Consider the following 20347-nt stretch of genomic DNA (forward strand, 5'->3'; position numbering starts at 1 on the left):
TCTCCCTTCCTAGGGTTAGTTCTGGCTTGTCATAAGGTGGTGGAAGCACAGCAGTGCCCTTCCAGTCCAGGTGGGACTGAAGCCCTTTATGGGTAGGTATTGGATCAGTTGCTCAACTGCCCCACTCTTCTTCATTAGGAGTGAGGATTTTCCCAGGCCCAAGCCATGCTCTGTAGTGTGTCCTTTAGCTCCTGTGTGTTGAAGGGACTTAGACTGTTTCAGCTTTGGCTCACTTGAACCTCTCAGCAGCACTCCCAGGACGGGGTGAGGGCCAGACTGCCTAGGTCTCCCCGGTGTCTGGATGTTGTCAGCACACAACCTATCTGGTGTTTTAGCTTCTGGAGGGGAGGAGGACAGCTCAGAGCAAGGGAGGTCCTAGATACACCACAAGCAGGGCAATGCAGAGTCTCCCTGACTGAGTAATAAGAGAAGAATCTAGTCAGGCAAAGTAATACAGATCTGGGATTTAATTAAACAGAAGCCTGGCCTGGTTGTATGAGGCATTCCCGGGAGGAGTGGTGGGGTTGACGGTGAGGATCTGTGAAGGACCCTTCTGGAAGAACAAGAGAACTGAGAGATCTCTGGTCAGGAGAAGACTTGTCGCTATTAACTGTACCTGTGACCCCCCTGGCTTAGCTGCAGAGCATTTCCCCAGCAGGCCTGAACTAGAGACAGGCCTTATTTCAAATGTTTGCGTTGCCCGGGAAACGATGAAAATGGGCGTTGAAAGGAAAGGGCAATGGGCGGGAGGGAGATTATGGACAATTTTATCACTTAAATCACGGGGAAGGTTTGGGCGTGCCAGTTATTACTCTTTTAATAAAAATGAAACTCTTAGCTGCTCTGCCTGCTGGAAAAAAAACAAAAAACAAACTTGTGAGAATGTCTTGACCCTAACTGCAGAAATCTAAAGAGTAATCTTGTCTCCAGCCCAAGAAAAGCCTCGCCTGCTTGAAACCAGCTTTGGGTCCGACTAGCACCGGGCAGGGCGCAAGAATGTTGGGACAAACAGAAGCTGTGCGTTCCGCCCCGGCTGGCCTTAGAGCAACACTCGGAAGAGCTGCAGGGGCGGCCAGAGCACCAAAGGGGAGGGGGCTTTGCGAGCGGAAACAGCTCAGGGGCCCAGGGAGGGGCGGCTAGGCCAGTTTGGGGCCAGGCCGAGCTCCCACGGAGGCGGGGCCAACACAGAACAGCCGCGCAACCAGAGCTGGGCCGGACCAGCTGGGACTTAGCGATAACTGAGCCCTGACCCCCGCCTGGCGCCAAGCTCGGGTGTTCCAGAGGCTTCCGCTAGACCACAATTCTCAGGGGCTCGCCTCAGCGGCCTCCCTCCCTGACTTAGTCTCCCCTCCCGCGCTGCGGGCCGTGTCTGGGCCTCGGCGCATAGGACGTCGGGAACTGTAGTTTTCTCATGGCGCACCTATGCCGAAAAGGAGAATGGGGGGAACTGCGTTTCCCAGAGTGCAGCGGGGTGGCAAGGGAAGGCAGGGGGGAAGGGACAGTCGGTCGCAGACCGCGCTGGGTTGCCGCCGCCGCTGCCGCCATCGTGCCAGGCCCTCGGGTGAGTGTCGGGGCTAGCGCGCTGGGGCGGGGGCTGGGCCGCAGGAGCCGCGCTCCGGGTCGCCTGGAGCCTCAGCTGCGAGTCCCCGGGCCGCCCCTCCCCTCCCCCCCCCCCGGCGGCCCGAAGCCGCGCGGGGCCGGGGCCATGTGTCGCGCGCGGCTCCGCCTCCCGTCGGTCCTCTGAGGCGGCGGCCGGGGGGAACACAGAGAGAGACAGCCAGGAACCCATTTCAGGCGTACCGTGCCCGTGGCGGGCACACCGGACCGCGCCGGGGCCGGGCCTTTTTCTCTGTTCTGGACCACCCGGATGGGGCTCTCCGGGCCCCGCCCCGTCTGGCCTAGCCCGGCCTGCCCGAGTCCTGCAAACTCTGCAGGCAGGCTAGCGGGCGGACCCCAGCCACACGTCCTGCCGCCCGCCTGCCAAGGATCCGGGGATGGGCAGGTGCCACCCGGCCCGCTCCGGAGTCAGCACTGGGTAAGGGCGCCCGCCTGCCGCAGCCCTACCCTCACCCGGTTCTCAGCCATAGCTCGGCTAGGATGTAGGTGAACGCTCCCTTGCTTGTCTGCCCGCTGAGAGTGCACGAAACCTATCTCCCACTCTGGAACTCAGATTCTCCTGCATCGAGGCCAGGGTCAGGGAATCTGGGGTGGGAGGGTGTTCCACGTGGGACTTCACCCCCGGCCAGTCTTGGAGGATCTGGCCTGATGAGATGAGGCGGCTCCGGACTCGTAGGCTCAGTCCCCGCCCTTCTCTCTGTCAGTGATCAGGCCCCAGCCGTGGGTGGGTTGGCCGGCCGCGTTAGTGGAGGGAGGGGAGGGAGGAAGCCAAGGAGGTAAGGCTGAATGTGTGAGCCTCCAACACATCGTTAGATCTCTTCAGCACAGCCTAATCCTCACTTCTGCCTCTCCCAGAGTCATCTGCCCTTTTCCCACAGTGGAGAATGATTCGATAAGAATGGTAACGGTAAGGTGGGGTTTAATGGAGGGGAAAGTAGAATCTAGGTCTGAGGTCCTTGAGCCTAGTGCCAAACAAGAGGCTGGGCTGCAAGACATTGGGCATGGGGCACATCTGGGCTGTGGGGCTCAGATTTATGCTCTGTGAGGCCCTTCTGAAGCCTGGGTGGCAGCACTAGAGCTGGAGGCTGCAGAAAGTCAGGCTTCCCTCACCTGCCTGCTCACTTTCCAACAACTGAGTGACCTATGAACAGGCAGGAAGCTGGTTGGGCCTTGGGAAATTGCCTTTAATGATGGCTCCAAGGACTCTGTTGATTTCTGGAAGTAGAGAAGTATCTAGCCATAGAGTAGTCTTCTAGCAGGCTTTGTAAAGGCACTCCTGATTGGTGATAAAATTAAGGGACAAGTCCAGAGAAGACCATGGGATATGGAGAAAAGACAGTTTGTTAAACCTTGATTCCTCTGACCCCAGTGTAGCTTCTGAGCCACAGTTCTTGCAGGGATAAAGAAGCAGCTAAGTCTCTGCAGACCTGGCCTCAGCAGCATGCAGTTCTTTTAGGAGAGTTGAGTTAGGCCTGTGATGCAGGAAGCCACCATCCTTGGAATTTTTTTCCTTGAGTATTTCCCCAGGTAATATTTTTCTGGTCATTGAACTCTAGCCTTGGAAGTTTTCCTGCAGTTGAATTGCATTCTCCCTGGTTAAGGAGGACAGGCAAGGAAGGTTCTGTCCACATCTCGTCACCAGGGCCTGCGTTCTCTCTGGACTCAACCCTCCTAGTCCACATCCTAGCCCACGAGCACATGGGAGTCAGGTTCATTCAGCAGACTCAGGAGAGGCCTGGTTTGCCAGTGGAGGTGGGCAAGAAGGAGGGACCACCCACAGGACACAAATAGGATCAGTGTGATTGGATCTCTTAGTGCTATAAGTAGTTGTTCCAAGACCTTGAGATTGTCTGGGTTGGTTCTTTCTAGGACACTGGTGTCAGGTGAATTAGGCTTTATGGCTGTGGATTAGTTCACACATTGCAAAGCCCTAGGTGACTTGAAAAGAAGCGTTTTCTTCAAGGTCAAAATGCTGCTGTTCCTTGGGAAAAAGGAACAAAGGTTACTTGGGAACAGGAGGAATTCAGGTCCCTCCCTCTCATTCCAGTCGTTAAGTTCCTTATAACTTATGTGTCTGGGGTCATCTAGGCATTGCTAGGCACCCTGACCCCCATAAATCCTTGACCTTTCTGGAATTTGGCAGGCTATCTGTGTCTCAGAGCTCAGAGATACGAGAAGAACCCTGAGGTTCTCCAGAATCAGTCTGCACCCTCTCTTCATATAGGGCTGACTTGGGAGGTGGGGCCTGGCATGGGACAGTCAGGATATGGCTGTGTAAGCAAGGGGGCAGGCTGTAAGGATGCTGGGTTCTCAACCAGCTCAACTAGGTCCCTTAGTGACATGGAGCCCACCTCTCCTCTCTGAGCCACGTTTCACTTTATTCTGCTGTCTTTGCAGTTGGTGGGTTGGGATGGGAAGAATGATTTAAGTGAAAGAATTCTCAAATTTTAGAACTGGAAGCCACCTTATATCAAAAAATTCTGGAATACCCTTACTGAGGCATTAGTATCTTGCTTGAAATTATTTTTTTTCTTCTTTTACACCAATGATCCATTTTATTCAGCAACCATTCTTGCAGCGCTTTCTATGTGTCAGCCCACTGGGCCGAGGCTGGAGGTAGAATAATGAATCCTACCAAGTCCTGGTGCTGGGGAAAGGATGTCCCAGTAGTGGAGGAGACAGAGGTAATGTTACTATTATGTGCTGAGGGCTAAGTTGAAGGGACCCACAGGGGCTCTTGGCCCTTTGCAAAAGAGGGGGCTTCTGAATGATTAGAGCACCAGAGAGGAAAGTCTGTTAGTGAACCCACTCTCCTCTCCAGTGCCTGGAGAAACCACAGAACAAGGTATACTCCAGGATGTTGGGGCCAGGAAAGTCTGGGGTCCCTTGAGAAACTTGGCTGTCACCACTCCAAATTGCTGTGGCTGTCGAGTCTAGCAGCTGTCTTCGATTGGTAGCTCCTCCATTCCTCAGGGGTCTCTGCTGGGTGTTCTCCTGGTGCCTGAGAATCTCACCAGCATTCTGTGGTCTGTGGCCTCATTCCCTGCCTGGAACCTGGGTTTGTGGCTTCTGTCTCTTCTGAGACCCTCTCAGGTCACTTATTCAAGTGCCCAGTGCTCCTGGAGTGATATCTATCAGGACATCTTCCCAGAGTCAGACAGAGGCGCTCTCCCCAGAAGTGAAAGGGAATAGTCCTTTTGGAGAGAGGGGAGTGGATCCAAAAAGTTTTCCACAGGATGGACATTGAAAGTTGGGCAGGATTTCTGTGCGCTGGGGTTGAGCTGAACCTCCTGATGGGCCTCCTTTTTAAATTTTCTTTAATTTAATTTATTTTTTTATACTGCAGGTTCTTATTAGTTATCTATTTTATACATATTAGTGTATATATGTTAATCCCAATCTCCCAATTCATACCACCACCACTACCACACGCCCTCCACTTTCCCTCCTTGGTGTCCATACGTGTGTTCTCTACATCTGTGTCTCTGTTTCTGCCCTGCAAACCGGTTCATCTGTACCATTTTTCTAGGTTCCACATGTATGCGTTAATATACGATATTTGTTTTTCTCTTTCTGACTTACTTCACTCTGTATGACAGTCTCTAGGTCCATCCACGTCTCTACAAGCGACCCAATTTCGTTCCTTTTTATGGCTGAGTAATATTCCATTGTATATATATACTACATCTTCTTTATCCATTCGTCTGCCAATGGGCATTTAGGTTGCTTCCATGACCTGGCTATTGTAAATAGTGCTGCACTGAACATTGGGGTGCATGTGTCTTTTTGAATTATGGTTTTCTCTGGGTACATGCCCAGTAGGAGGATTGCTGGGTCATATCGTAATTCTATTTTTAGTTTTTTAAGGAGCCTCCATACTGTTCTCCATAGTGGCTGTATCAATTTACATTCCCACCAACAGTGCAAGAGGGTTCCCTTTTCTCCACACCCTCTCCAGCATTTGTTGTTTGTAGATTTTCTTTTTTTTTTAAATAAAATTTATTTTATTTATTAATTTTTGGCTGCGTTGGGTCTTCATTGCTGTGCTCAGGCTTTCTCTAGTTGCAGCGAGTGGGGGCTACTCTTCGTTGTGGCAGGCGGGCTTTTCACTGCAGTGGCTTCTCATTGCGGAGCACAAGCTCTACGCACGCGGGCTTCAGTAGTTGTGGCTCGTGGGCTCTAGAGCATAGGCTCAGTAGTTGTGGCGCACGGGCTTAGTTGTTCCGCGGCATGTGGGATCTTCCCGGACCAGAGGTCGAACCTGTGTCCCCTGTATTGGCAGGCAGATTCTTAGCCACTGCGCCACCAGGGAAGTCCCATTTGTAGATTTTCTGATGATGCCCATTCTAACTGGTGTGAGGTGATACCTCATTGTAGTTTTGATTTACATTTCTCTAATAATTAGTGATGTTGAGCAGCTTTTCATGTGCTTCTTGGCCATCTGTATGTCTTCTTTGGAGAAATGTCTGTTTAGGTCTTCTGCCCATTTTTTGATTGAGTTGTTTATTTTTTTGATATTGAGCTGCATGAGTTGTTTATATATTTTGGAGGTTAATCCTTTGTCCATTGATTTGTTTGCAAATATTTTCTCCCATTCTGAGGGTTGTCTTTTCGTCTTGTTTGTAGTTTCCTTTGCTTTGCAAAAGCTTTGAAGTTTCATTAGGTCCCATTTGTTTATTTTTGTTTTTATTTCCATTACTGTAGGAGGTGGATCAAAAAAGATCTTGCTGTGATTTATGTCAAAGAGTGTTCTTCCTATGTTTTCTTCTAAGAGTTTTATAGTGTCCAGTCTTACATTTAGGTCCTAATCCATTTTGAGTTTATTTTTGTGTATGGTGTTAGGGAGTGTTCTAATTTCATTCTTTTACATGTAGCTGTCCAGTTTCCCCAGCACCACTTATTGAAGAGACTGTCTTTTCTCCATTGTATATCCTTGCCTCCTTTGTCATAGATTAGTTGACCATAGGTGCGTGGGTTTATCTCTGGGCTTTCTATCCTGTTCCATTGATCTATATTTTTGTTTTTGTGCCAGTACCATATTGTCTTCTTTACTGTAGCTTTGTAGTATAGTCTGAAGTCAGGGAGTCTGATTCCTCCAGCTCCGTTTTTTTTCCCTCAAGCCTGCTTTGGCTATTTGGGGTCTTTTGTGTCTCCATACAAATTTTAAGATTTTTTTGTTCTAGTTCTGTAAAAAATGCCACTGGTAATTTGATAGGGTTTGCATTGAATCTGTAGATTGCTTTGGGTAGTATAGTCATTTTCACAACATTGATTCTTCCAATCCAAGAACATGGTATATCTCAACATCTGTTTGTATCGTCTTTAATTTCTTTCATAAGTGTTTTATAGTTTCCTTTATACAGGTCTTTTGTCTCCTTAGGTAGGTTTATTCCTAGGTATTTTATTCTTTTTGTTGCAATGGTAAATGGGAGTGTTTCCTTAATTTCCCTTTCAGATTTTTCATCATTATTGTATAGGAGTGCAAGAGATTTCTGTGCATTAATTTTATGTCCCGCAACTTTACCAGATTCATTGATGAGCTCTAGTAGTTTTCTGGTGGCATCTTTAGGATTCTCTATGTATAGTATCATGTCATCTGCAAACAGTGACAGTTTTACTTCTTCTTTTCCAATTTGTATTCCTTTTATTTCTTTTTCTTCTCTGACTGCTGTGGCTAGGACTTCCAAAACTATGTTGAATAATAGTGGCTAGAGTGGACATCCTTGTCTTGTTCCTGATCTTAGAGGAAATGCTTTCAGTTTTTCACCATTGAGAATGATGTTTGCTGTGGGTTTGTCGTATACGCTGATGGGCCTCTTTCTAAAGTTATTTTTTTCTGATGGGCCATTTGAGGATGTTTGTGTGTGTGGAGTTGGATTTGAGTTGACTACCCCTTCCCCAACTTTGAGATTCTGTGATTTTCTTGCTTTGACCATATGTGGCAGGAATTCTTGAAGACTCTCTCCCTGAGGGAGGCCACAGCGTGTGGGTTATCCCGGCAGTGACTTCTAGGCCTGGAGTCAGTCTGGAGTGACTGATCATTCTGGTCAGCACCCTTACCACCAGGTCTGTGTGGCACCTTCTCCTTCTCACCCTATCAGCTGGAATGTGTCTTCCTGGGAGGAATCATTTGCTCAGGTCTGGCTACGACTAGGGAAGTGTCTTAGTGGCCAGGGAAGAGGATCACAAGAGAGCTGGGGTTGGCCCTTCTCACTACCCTGGGCCTTTCTCTTTATTTGTTGCTGGTACCTGCTATGTGCCAACTCCTTAAGCACCCAGGCTGGAGAGGGGGCTACCCTGGAGAAGGAGAACCTCCCCTCATGAGAGGGGTGTGTCCAAGGTACCTGGGAACTGAGGGTAGTTTGCTTCAGTAAACTGGGGGAATTCTAGAATGTTTGTTTCTTAAAGCCTCAGGTACTGCATTAGAGCCACTAGGTCTCACCAGGGCAGAAACTGTGACCCCCTGGAAGGATGTCTGTAAAGAGACATTGTTTCACTTGCAGAGATGGTCAGGCCCGGGTCAAGGCAAGTTCTCATTTGTAGGTTGTAAACCTGCTTTGACAGGCTGAGCATGCACTTAGAGGCTTTCTGTTCTGATGGGCATGGAGCTTGCTGATTTCAAAGGGGAAGAAAAGGCCTGGGCTCCATTCCTCACAGCCTCATTTTGCCATCTATGCTTTCTGCTGCTTGACATGGGCTCTCAGCTGTTCCAGTCCAGGCCAGTTTTGTGGACATTTTAATGCTGATTATGCCGGCGGCCTTCTGTGGTCTTGAATTCTTTCCTAATCTCTCAGAGTCTTGGTTTCTTCATCTACAAAGTTACACTAATCACACCAGCTTTACAGGGCTGTGAGACTCAAATGAGAGAACACATGTAACTGTTTGGCTTACAGGAGTTTGACTTACAGTACATGAACCAGCAAGTTCATGGATGGGAGCTCTCTAGGACAGGGGCCCCAGAGATCCCTGAGCCACCTGGGAAGGGGTGGCCACTCAAGGACTGAATAAGCATGGAGCAGAGGGACTACAGTGCAGGTCTCGGGATTCACCTTCTGGGCCAGCCAGGGCAGCCTGAAATCTCTGGAGCCCTCTCTTCAAATAGAAGAGAAGGAAAAGGCCCTTAGGGTGCTGGGGGCACCTAGACATCAGGGGTCTGCCCCAGGAAAGAGTTCTGTCCTGGCCAGCCATCTGGGCAGCAGACCTTAGCTGATTTCCCTCCCAGCTTCAGGCAGGGGAGTGGTGGACGAGGCTGTTGCCGGTGCTTGGTCAAGGCTGCTCTTTAGTGTGGTGTCCCTACAGGAGACTGAGATACCCACCTTCTTCCTAGCTCTTGACCTAGTATTCACCTAGGACCTGCCAATGACTGCTTACAGCTGAGTCCTGCTTTATACCCTCAGTTGATTACCCCTAACATCCTCATAATTACTGATGAAGAGACAGGGTCAGAGGGTCGTACCATGAGGGAGAGGAGAAGTAAGCTAGAGGCCAGGCCTTTGAGGGTGTGGTTGTGTACCTGCTATTCAGCCCCAGTTGTCCGTCAGGTGATCAGAACCTTGCGGGGGGAGGGAGGGTGTTTGGGGCCAAGCCCCACTTCCCACACGCCTCAGACAGATGGCTGGGTGGAAGGCAAAGGATTGTTTCCTGACAACTTGGACAGAAGGTGTGGGAGGAGGGGAAGTGGGTCACTTGGCCACTTAAATTGAACAGGGTTTGCCCAGAACTCACTCCTCCAGAGCAGAGGGGCTGGGCCAGGCACCATGGGAACAGGGGTGCCCCAGTCAGGGAGACGGACCATAAACAAATATGTAAATGTGACAATCTTATGCAGTGACAAGTGCTAAGAAGACTAAACGGGGTGGTGAAGTGAGTAACTGGGTGGCTGCTTTAGACTGAGTGGTCACAGTGTCTGAAGGTGTCTATGAGGAGGTAACATTTGTCCTGACACATATGTGACAAGGAGGCAGACACATGAAGATGTACGAAGAAGGGTGATCCAGGTAGAAGGATCAACAGTTGCAAACCCCTCCATTGAGACAGGCTCAACATGTTCCAGAAACAGGAAAATGCCCAGAGTGGCTGCAGAGTCCGGGAAGGAGTGGGTGGCAGGAGACAAGGTTGGATAGCTGGGAGGCCAGGTCACCCAGGGCCTTGAAGGCAGGATAAATGGTTGAGACTTTGTCAGTGGGGAATGGGAAGGGAAGTCATTGGAGGGCCATAGGACAGGATATACAGCACCCCTCAGATCATGGAAAGAGGTGCAGTTTGTTCCTGAAGGACAGGCACCCTGCAGCCTTCCCTTTCACTCCCCACAGTGCACGCCTGTGCTCTGGGTTTAAGCCAAGGTTGTCTGTCAGTCCCACCTGTCGGAGTCCTTCTCAGCCTCTGCCTCAGGGCTCTTGGAGGCCTAGCAGACAGTAAATGTGAGGGTAATAGAGATGGTTGGTGCCAATTTCAAGGATCCCACTATAAGCTCAGCACATCTGGCATTCTCTGCGGACCTCGGTGATGGGCCCTCAGATGTGAGCATCCTTCTGTTTTATTAGTCTGGAGTCAGTAATGTCCTCTTCCTCATCACTCTTCTGCCCCCAGCCCTGACCCAGGTCCAGCTAGGCCAGCATCTATTTCTGCTTTGCTGAGATGGTAGAATGGGGTTGTGACTTTGAAGATTTGGGAAAACTGTGAGATCATCCCCCGTGAAAACACCCATTGTTCAGTGTGGCAGTCTGCCTGGTGCCTTTGTTTGGAGGCAGAAGCCCTCGTTCAGACCCGTCTTGCCCCTGTCCTAGAAAGCCACGGTCAGAGATCAGGGCTTCAACCCTACATGTTCAATTTTTTTTTTTTTTAATTAATTTATTTTATTTTTATTTATTTTTAGCTGTGTTGGGTCTTCATTGCTGTGCGCGGGCTTTCTCTAGTTGCGGTGAGCGGGGGCTACTCTTCGTTGTGGTGCACAGGCTTCATTGTGGTGGCTTCTTTTGTTGCAGAGCACAGGCTCTAAGCGTGTGGGCTTCAGTAGTTGTGGCACACAGGCTCAGTAGTTGTGGCTCACAGGCTCTAGAGTGCAGGCTCAGTAGTTGTGGCGCACGGGCTTAGTTGCTCCGCGGCATGTGGGATCTTCCCGGACCAGGGCTCGAACCCGTGTCCCCTGCATTGGCAGGCGGATTCTTAACCACTGCACCACCAGGGAAGCCCCCATGTTGTTCATTTTTATCTCCAGACTAGTTATCACTGGGAGTCCTGGCTCTGGAGTCCACTAAGCATGGTTCCATCCAGTTCCACCATTTATTAGGCTTGTGACCTTGAGCAAATTAGCTGACCTTGCTGGGCCCCATTTTGCTCATCTCTAACATGGGAGTTGACTCACAGGGTGTTAGAACAAATGCATGTAAAGCCCTTAGCGCATTTCTACACGTAATACACATTAGTGAAAATGAGACATTATCAGCCAGACATTGCTGTTTCAAGTTTCAAAATACTGGAAATGCTGACCCAGAATTAGAGGATAAAAATGAAGTTTTTTCTGTTACCCAATGGAATCTCCTGGGCCAGAGGTTTTAACCTGGGGTCTGTGACAACCTCAGGGAGTATGAATGACTTGAAATCATTCACAAGGCTGGGGCATCTCTGCCTCTGCGCAAAGTTATTGGAAAAGGGCCATGGTTTATGAGACATTTTTAGAGGGTCTTTGCACCCACAGAGACCTAAGGGTCAGTGAAGGCTGATGCTCAGTGGGTGAGAGGTCACCGAGGTCATTTCTGCTCCTCGAGGAGCCTGGCCTTAGTCAGCCTAAGTGAAGCAGGAGATGGTGTGGTCAGCAGCCCTCTTGGAAGAGCTGTAGGAGAAGCTGTCATGAAGGTCAGTCTCCAATCTGATGTGAGGCTGCCCCTCAGCCTTGGCATTTTGTTTCTTTCCAGGCTGTTCTTTCCACAATAAATATATTAGAAACAAGGTCAGGGCTGGCTGGCCATCCTGGGGAACATCCTCCCAGCCTGGCCCACCTCTCCCCTATGTTGCATGGGGATGGGAGGTGGGCTCTGCACCCTGTTGCTTTTTCTGGACTCAGGAATGCTGCCTCCTGGCTGTGAGTGGAAAGCTTTGTGGAAGATTTGGAGTCAGAAACTATAAATCCTGTAGTTTGCTGGACTCTGTGCCGGGAGGTTGAGGGGGTGGGGTCGGGTGTGGCAGGAACCACACTGGAACCCTCACAGCCCAGAGCCACAGTGTTTAGGCAGAGGAATGGGCCCTGGGTGTGTTGATATGGCTTTGCACGTGGGGTTGGGGTCAACAGTTGAGTCTGGAAAGGAGGATCCAAATGCGTGGCATCTGAACAGTGACCTGAGGGGAGGGCGGGCATCCCGGCAGGAGGACTCACCTGTGCAAAAGACACAGGGAGCAAGCACTCAGAGAGTTCTGGTGTGTTTATGTGTGGAGCTGGATGGAGGTAGGAGAGGATGGCTGAGGAGTCAGGGATGAGTGTGGATAGCCACCTGTGGGGCTTTGGGGGTTTGACCTTTAACCCAAGGGTGAGGGTTTTGTAGGGGAGGGACATGGACAGCCTTGTGATTTAGAGCTCAGGGATGCAAAGTTAGCAGAAAGCAAGCAGTGGCCTTGACCAGAGAACCCAGTATCAGCACTGATGTACTGGGTGAGCTTGGGGCAACCAGCTGAACCTTGGTTTTCCCACCTGTAAAGTGGGCTGACAGTGGAATCTGACCACATGGCGATGTGATCACGACATAGAGATAAACACATCAGGGTCAAGCAGGCCTCGAATGAGGTTGGTGTTGTCCTCTGCGGCCCCATTTGACATCTTTAAAGCAAAGTCTTCGGTCCACATACTTTTGAAGGTTCCTCCTCCCACTTTCTGGGAGCCCCTGAGCAGTCTTGTTCCTCAGGAGAGCTCACTCTGCCCTGCCCCACTCCACCAGGCCAAAGGGGTCTTCTTGTCCTTTTATCCCTCCACCTCTTTACTCCACCACTATTTCTGCCAAGTAGTTTTTGTATTAGCATGTTATCACACTGTTAAAAACAATGTTGAAAAAGGAAAAAACACCCCCCCACTTCCTTCACCTCACTGTCCCACCACATGGCGCCACTTTTTTTTTCTTTGGATCAGCTTCTGGCCTTATTTCCCCTCATCCTCCATCTCCAACTTCTCGGTTTCCTGCCCTAATCTCTTTCTGTGGCTCCAGACATTTGCTAATGTTTCTTCTGACTGGCATACTCCTTTCTCCAAGACCTTCCCTGAGGGCTGCTGAGGACAGAGGGGGAGATGGCCCTCATCCATTCCTCCAGCTTTCCCCCTGCCCCAGAGTTCAAGATGCTCAGCAAGGCATCTTGAGAGCATGATGTGGTAGAGTTGGGCCACGATGAGTGAGCCAAGCATAGTGAATACTAGGGTGGAAGGGGCAGAGATGCGAGATGTGGGGCTGTGTCCTGCCTCCAGTAACCCAAGTCTGCATGTGGTACAGTCACAGTCTGACCCCTTGGAAATGTGACCAAGACAGAGCAGCTGGGACCAGCTGTTGATCCTATGTTTTTCCCATTTGTTGATGTATTTCTTGGCAGAGTGTGAACTGGGACACACCTTGTCCCAAGCAGGCCTGGCTGGGTCCAGGCTTTCTCCTCTGCTTGTTTTAGACTTTCCTGGACATTTCTTAGTCATCCCAGCACTGAGCTGCTATTTTTAGTGCCACCACCTCCTAGGGGACCTAAAATAAAGCTGGCTCAGCTTCCTGGCCCCTCATTGGCTGGAGTGTTGGTCACAGGCAGGGAGATTGGCTGGATTGGGGATAAGCCACTGCCCACTAACACTGTCCTTCCCTCTGGCTCCTCTGGCCTTGGGTGAGGTCATAGGGACTGGAGCAAACTAGCACTTACCATGTTGAGTTGAGGGCTTTACTAGGTTCCCTTAGTGAGACCACAACCACTGGCAACATCAGGGTTCCACCCTCTTATATAAGAGAAGGGGGCTGAGGCCCTAAGAAGTGCAGTGACTTGCGTGAGATCCCACTACTGCCAATGGTTGTCTGCCAGGGCCAAACCCACCTCCTTACTGCTTTGGTTCAGAGTTCCTGTTATCAGGAGAGAGGGGGTGGGCTCCTCTACAGTCAGAGATGACTACAGAGCAACACACAGGTCTGCTGTCATGGATCCAGCAGGGAGATGCGCGCCACCCTACCCGGGCCTGCCAAAGCGTGAGCGACTCTTTCATCTGGGGCTTGGGTTTTCCATCTAGCAGCTTGGGGTCCCTGATATCTGTAGCGGCGGGGGTGGGGGGCGCTCCCCCCCCCCTCCTCCCCCCCTCCGAGACTGGAGAGGGGCAGCCCTTCTGATGGAGCCACTGCTGGGATGGGGATGTGAAGACATGACACATTTTCCCCTCACAGCCTTCATTTCCCCTCCCAACATTTCTGTTATTACCTGTGATCCTCTGAACCCATGGTTCCAGCTCTGAAGTGGGTAGATGTAACCCACATCAGTGACGAAATCATGTCACCTGGCCTCAAAGAAGTAAACTGCCCCCTTAAGACAAAGTGTGTGCGGGGGGAGTCACTCGCTATCTTTGTTGCAAATGGGGCCTTGAGGAGCCATTTCCCCCCACTCTCACTGGGTCTTCTTCCACCTGCCAGTAAGCCCGGGGGGCAGTGTTGAGGGACTGAGTGCTGAGTCTCAGCAGGACGAGGAGTGGGCCTGAAGGCTGCAATAGAAGACACTCCACATACAGACATCAGTAGTTCCCGACCTGCAAAGTGGGAAGAATAGCAATAACTCTCGCCTTGCAGGTTATTGAGAGGATTAAATGAAAAGATATGGGGAGAGTGATTAGCTCCTCCTTAAAAGCCCATCCCTCATTGGACTTGCTCTGACCTTCCTTTGTCCTGGCTCCACCCTCAGCACCCGTCCTGCTGTTTCATCCACGAGAGCCCCTCAAAGGAGGGTCTGGGTCTGGTCCACCTCTGGGCTCCCTGCACTGGTCTGTATTGAGGGGTCGCCTGTCAGTTCCCTGGGCCCTCTCTGTGTTTCCTGGGAGAACAGACCTCAGCAAAAGACTCCCTACTCAAGGAGGTCTGGGAGGGGTGGGGGTCGGTGAGGAGACTGGCTGGCTACCTCCTGCTTCCACGGTACCAAGGTACCAACACTACCCTCCCTGTCTCACTGGACTTGCAGGTCTCAACGAGGCTGGGTGACGCTCCAGAATGGGAGACAAGCCAATTTGGGAGCAGATTGGATCCAGCTTCATTCAACATTACTACCAGTTATTTGATAACGACAGAACCCAACTAGGCGCAATTTATGTAAGTCTTCAGCTCTAGGACCAGAATGGGACCTCAGGGGATCAATTCAGGTGTTGGGCCAGCGCCTCCAGTTCACAAGTTCTGGCAGCCCTCACTGAATTTGGCTGTGCCCTTTTATCTGAGCTACTCTCCATGGCACAGGGGGTTTAAGGCCTAGCCCAACTCCCTGGTCCACACATTCCTTTCTGTCACCTATAAGACTGGATTCTGATACCCTAGGCAGCAGGTTCTGGGCTTGCCATTCCATGCTCCTGGGAGTGCTTCTGTTCTAGATTGGGCAGCAGCAGACAGAGGCTAGGGCTCATGGTGCCCTCTGGAGGCAGCAGCTGTAAGCATCATCAGTGCCCCACTGATCTCTCCTGGAGGCCCCAGGTCCACCTTCCTTTGGGGGGCCAAAAGCCTCTGAATGCTCATGGGAAACAAATGGGGTTAGTCCAGGGAGGTTGGTGTGTCTTGAGAAACCCTTCTATGCAGATATGATTTGCTGCTATTTTAGTGATGTTCATATACACCAAGAGTTACTTGTATTTGACCCTGCCCAAGACAGAAATGTGATTGATCAGGCCACGCCTAGCAGGTCTGCCCAGGATAGGAGAGGTAGGAGTCATCCAGCATAGCCTTGCAGCCTGACTGGGCTGTGGGCAAACTCCTTTGTGTCTCCCTCCAAAAAGTCAGGGCCAGTTCAGAAATTTTGAAGAAAAGAAAAGGATCTTACCAGTGGAAGAACAAATCCAGCACAGGTATTTGATTGTCATTATCATAGGTAGAGAATTTTAAAAACTCAAACTGGTATGACTCTGGGATCCTTGGCACTTGTACCTTATTGCTTTTAAAATCAATTAAAGCAGGCCTGACCCAGAGAAGAGTTAGCAAGGTCCTAAAAGAGTACTTTATGTATGTCATTTTATATAAACCTCAGCACATGTTCCCTTTAAAGATCAGGAAACTGAGACTCAAGGGGAGAAAAAAAAAAGTAGCTTGCTTAATGTCAGAGCTGGTAAGTAGCAGAGGCACTTGTGAGTTCTGCCCCTGAAGGCTGTGGCAGGAGAGATGGGGTGGAGAGGAAGTGAAGGTAGTGGGTTACATGTTGATGGTAGGGAGGGTCCCAGGCAAGGCCTTGTCAACCTCCATTCCTCCCTGACCCCATGGGAAGGGCCTCTGTGGAACTCACTGATGGCTTTTCTGGGACTGGTGCTGACTGACCATGCAGCAGGATGGCTTTTGACTGAGCCCTGGCCACATATAGCCAGCCTGGAGCTCATGCATATCAAAGGCCATACAACTTCTTGAATAAAAGGTGGGAAGTGAACTTACTTATTAATAAGTTTGTATTTTGTTACATAGTCTTTCAGAGCTTGGGTTCTGCAGTGCTGGGGTGTAATTAAAGAAGTTGTTCATCCTGTAAAGTTTGGAAGTTACCTCATTTTCCTTCTTTACAGGCAGGGAAACTAAGACATGGACTAATTTCCCCAAGCAAGACCCTTTTCAGGGTCCTTTCAGGGCCTCAGAGATACTCCTTGTGCTCTGAAGCCCTGACCCCAGGTTTCCTGGTTTTCAGATTGACGCGTCATGCCTTACGTGGGAAGGACAGCAATTCCAGGGGAAAGCTGCCATTGTGGAGAAATTGTCTGTAAGTAAGGGCCAGGGCTGGGCTGCAGGCAGCTCCTTCCCCACCCCACTGGCCACAGCCCACCACCCACTCTTTCCTTTGCAGAGCCTTCCGTTCCAGAAAATCCAGCATAGCATCACGGCGCAGGACCATCAGCCCACGCCAGATAGCTGCATCATCAGCATGGTTGTGGGCCAGCTTAAGGTAATAGTGCTGCTGCCTTGCAGTGCTGCTGTCCTGCTTCTCAAGGGACACCCAAAGTGATGCCTAGAGCTGTGTAGCTCAGTACAATAGCCATCAGCCACATGTGGTGATTTTTTAATTACATTAAGTAAAATGAAATAAAATTAAAATGTAGTTCCTCAGTTGCATTAGTCATACTTCAAGTGCTTGTGGCTGCCTATTGGACAGCGCAAACATAGAACATTTCTGTTATTGCAACAAGTCCTATTGGAGAGCATTGGTATAGAGCATTTTTGGAAAAGAGACAAGAGGTATAGGAGCAGGATGGGGCTGTGATCCAAGCCGCTGGGCCTTTGCACTGCCCCAGGGTGTGGGTGGGCCTTCTGCAGGCAGCTGATCCTGAAGTGGAGTCCATGCTGCCACTCCCCAAGCTGGCTGCTGATTCTTCCACCTGCTGAGCAAAGCAGATTCCTGAAACTCTTGCTTCTCTTTGCATTTCTCCTTCCACTTCTCAAGACCTGTTACCTTCAAAGCCTTCCTGTGGTCCCGTACCCCCCAGGAACTCCTACTTGTTATGCTCTAACAGGCTGAAGCCAGATTCTTGATTTCCAAAAAAAGCCTCTCCTCCTTCCCAAAGCAGGACAAATGAGCTGCCCCTTAACCAGATTCCAACCTCCTAGGCCTCTGGCATCATGGGGCCCAGAATAAAAGGCCCACATGCCTTCTCCCTAGGCTAGGCAGGGCTTCTTGAGTCCAATACGAGGGTGGAAGAAGGTGGGGGGGCCTAGGCGTCTCCAGTGGACCCGGACGGACCTGCCTTCTGGCCTGTTCTTTCCTATTAGTTTCTCCTGCCTGTGCAAGATACCGTGCCCAGAGAGTGTGCTCAAATAGGCCTTGGGAGTGAGGAGGTCTCTCCTGGGGTCTTAGTGCCCACTTTCCCAGGCTGGAATCAGTTAGCAGTGCCTCTTCCCACCTGGCTTCAGGTTCTTTCTAGTGTTTTTGTCCAACCCCCAAAAGACTGATTTGCCTCCTTGCTGATGATAATTCCTGGAAAAAACAGTGATGTTAGAAACACCGTTGGTTGGCTGGGCTCCTACCTCAACTAGGCCTCATCTGGGTATTCTGCAGTTTGGGTGGAAGTCTCTCGCCTTTCTTTTTTCGTTGCAAATATGTTACATGACAAGAAACAGATTACCTGATAGCGATGCATTGGTTTTTTTCCCCTGTAGAGCTGTAATTAGTGTGAGCTTGGTTTTGAGCCTTTTCTCATGTACTTGGCCATAGTCAGTATTAGTAGTAGCTTCTCCTGGTTGGACTAACTGGCATAATCAGACACTAAGATTGTTTAGTTTTCAGATTACTGTCAGTTACATGGTAAGCGCTGCAGAACTCTTTCAAATTGGTCACTTGTGCCCAGAAACATGGGTTCAGAGGCACGTACGTTCTCTGCTCTGTTTCTGTAGCTAACTGGTGAGTTGTTCTGCAGTTTGTGTACATAGCAGTGTGAGCTGCCATCTCAAGGCCCCTTTGTGCCCAGTTCAGTGTTTCATACATTGTGTCAATTCACAGTCACAAGTACCCCCTTAGCTCTCCTAGGATTTGCATCCAAATTGTGGGGCCTGATCCCAAAGTCAGCGTTCACCTCCTGCTGAACACCCTTCCTGTTCCTTGGCCACCTTACTGAACCATTTTCTCTCTTCTCACAGGCCGATGAAGACCCCATCATGGGGTTCCACCAGATGTTCCTATTAAAGAACATCAATGATGCTTGGGTTTGCACCAATGACATGTTCAGGCTTGCCCTGCACAACTTCGGCTGACCTCCTCCCAGCCAGGCACTCATGCTGTTTCCTCCTCCCTCCTCTTCCCGATATTATTCATGCTCCTCCAGATGCTCCAAATATCATACACAAATGAGCAGGGCCGCGGTGGGAGTGGGCGCAGTGCGCTACTGCTGCCGAGGTATTGTGCATGATGTTTGGACGCTAGACTAGTTGCATCTGACGGGAGAAGTTTGTGTTGTACCAGCGCATGCCTTGGAAAGACTTAAGTAATGCGGAAGGTTGTCTTTTTTTTTTTTTTTTTTTTAATCTACTGACAAGTTGCTCTAGTAACCCAAAGAAGTGAAGGAGAAAGCAGCTGCCTCACCACCGAGATATTGATTTGTTCAGATGTTTCAATGCCTCATGATACAATAAAACCACAAAAATTTTCTTAACAGTTTAAATTGTTTTAATTAGTTTAATAGTTGGCTGGGCATCAGTAACTACCCTGCCTCATTGGCTCTCTTATGTCTCACCCTCCCACCTCTACCCCACTTCAGCGATACCTGTTGCAAGGAGAAAACGCTGAAGCAGCACTCTCAGCTGGCTTCTCTCAGAAGCCCTGTAGGGCATAGTGTTCCCTCCATGGCCCACCTGGTCTTGGGAGAGTGAGCTGCAGACAGGCAGAGCTCAGGTCTGACCTGAAGCTTCCCTTGCGCTGAAGCCTCTGCAGTCAGTTCTGACACCTCCTGTGACCTCTACACTGGGTAGGGTCAAGACTCTAATGACATGTGAGATGACCCAGAACCCCACTGAAGATGGAAAAGCCTTGGCAAAAATGGCCCATTAGCTTCAGGCCCTCTGAACTGAGGGCTCAGCAAGACCAAGTATGAGCAGAGGTTTGAGGGAGAAGGGCCTGTTCTATCCACAGAAGGGTCAGGATCACATCCAGTGTGCCCCGTAAATCCCAAGCCAAGCAGAGGGCAGCTCTGATGCTGTACCATCTGCTGTGGATATCATTACCCAAAGGGGAGTACCTCGAACAGCCAGCCTCCAATGCCCATGGAGCCAGGCCTGGTTGGGTTGGAGTATAGATTTAGAACTATGAAAGAAAGCATTCTGAGTTTGAGGGATTTAGGTTCTAGGATTTCTCACCCCTGAGACCTCTGCAAGGCATCTCTAGGCCTCCTCCAATTCCCTCCCTGACCACACACACACACCTTCACACTATCTTCAAATCCTGGGAAGTCTCAGCTGTTGGGGCAGTTTCTGCTCCTCAGTTCTGGAGACAAGCCTTGCCTAGTACAAATCTAGCCCTTGAGCCCTGAGACCTTGGTGGTGTAAAACTGGTGGCAAGGTAGCAACCACAGGCTAGAACCAAACCCAGGACTTGGGCTGATGCCCTGTTAGGGGTTTTAGGATTGGTGAGGGCACCACAGCTTTGCCTGACCTGCACAGCCCCCTTCCCTCCTGCACTATGGATGGAAGCCAAGGACTTCCTCAGACCCCCACTGGTTGCCTGGCTACACTGGGCACTGGGCTGGATGATGTGCTGTTTGAAAGGACAGCATACTCAGGAGATTTCAGTGGGACTGATTTCTTGGCTGCTGTGTATTTGGGGGATGGAGGTTGGGGAGAGAGGTAGAAACCTGCTGCCTCTTAAACCACCCTGTATAAAATCTGCAATACAGCTTTTCCATGTACCTGTGCCTGAAATGTCTGCAATAAAGAGGTGTTTGTAAACTATGGTTCCTTTCTTTTTGCCTGAGGGTGCCAGGTCATGCAGGGGGATGCTGGGAGACATTAGGGAACAATGTGATGTTTGTGGTGGGACCATCTCCTCTGCCCTTGCAATTCCTGGGTCCGTGACTTCACGG

The 20347-nt window shown here is 50.3% G+C and overlaps 1 protein-coding gene across 2 annotated transcripts; it reads left to right on the forward strand.

The window, feature by feature from the left end:
* The first annotated feature begins 1466 nt into the window (after nucleotides 1–1466).
* NUTF2 (nuclear transport factor 2) lies at nucleotides 1467–20213 on the forward strand. 2 transcript variants are annotated; one of them, XM_036834422.1, is made up of 5 exons: nucleotides 1467–1561; nucleotides 14788–14915; nucleotides 16474–16545; nucleotides 16630–16728; nucleotides 18414–20213. In XM_036834422.1, the coding sequence occupies exons 2-5, from the start codon at nucleotides 14817–14819 to the stop codon at nucleotides 18525–18527; spliced, it is 384 nt and encodes a 127-aa protein (XP_036690317.1). In that variant the 5' UTR covers nucleotides 1467–1561; nucleotides 14788–14816; the 3' UTR covers nucleotides 18528–20213. The 2 variants fall into 2 exon arrangements, with proteins under 2 accessions (XP_036690317.1, XP_036690318.1); XM_036834423.1 differs by lacking the exon at nucleotides 1467–1561 and adding an exon at nucleotides 13677–13814.
* The last annotated feature ends 134 nt before the right edge of the window (nucleotides 20214–20347 follow it).

Source organism: Balaenoptera musculus, chromosome 19 (assembly GCF_009873245.2).
Source record: "Balaenoptera musculus isolate JJ_BM4_2016_0621 chromosome 19, mBalMus1.pri.v3, whole genome shotgun sequence".
NCBI classification, from domain to species: domain Eukaryota; kingdom Metazoa; phylum Chordata; class Mammalia; order Artiodactyla; family Balaenopteridae; genus Balaenoptera; species Balaenoptera musculus.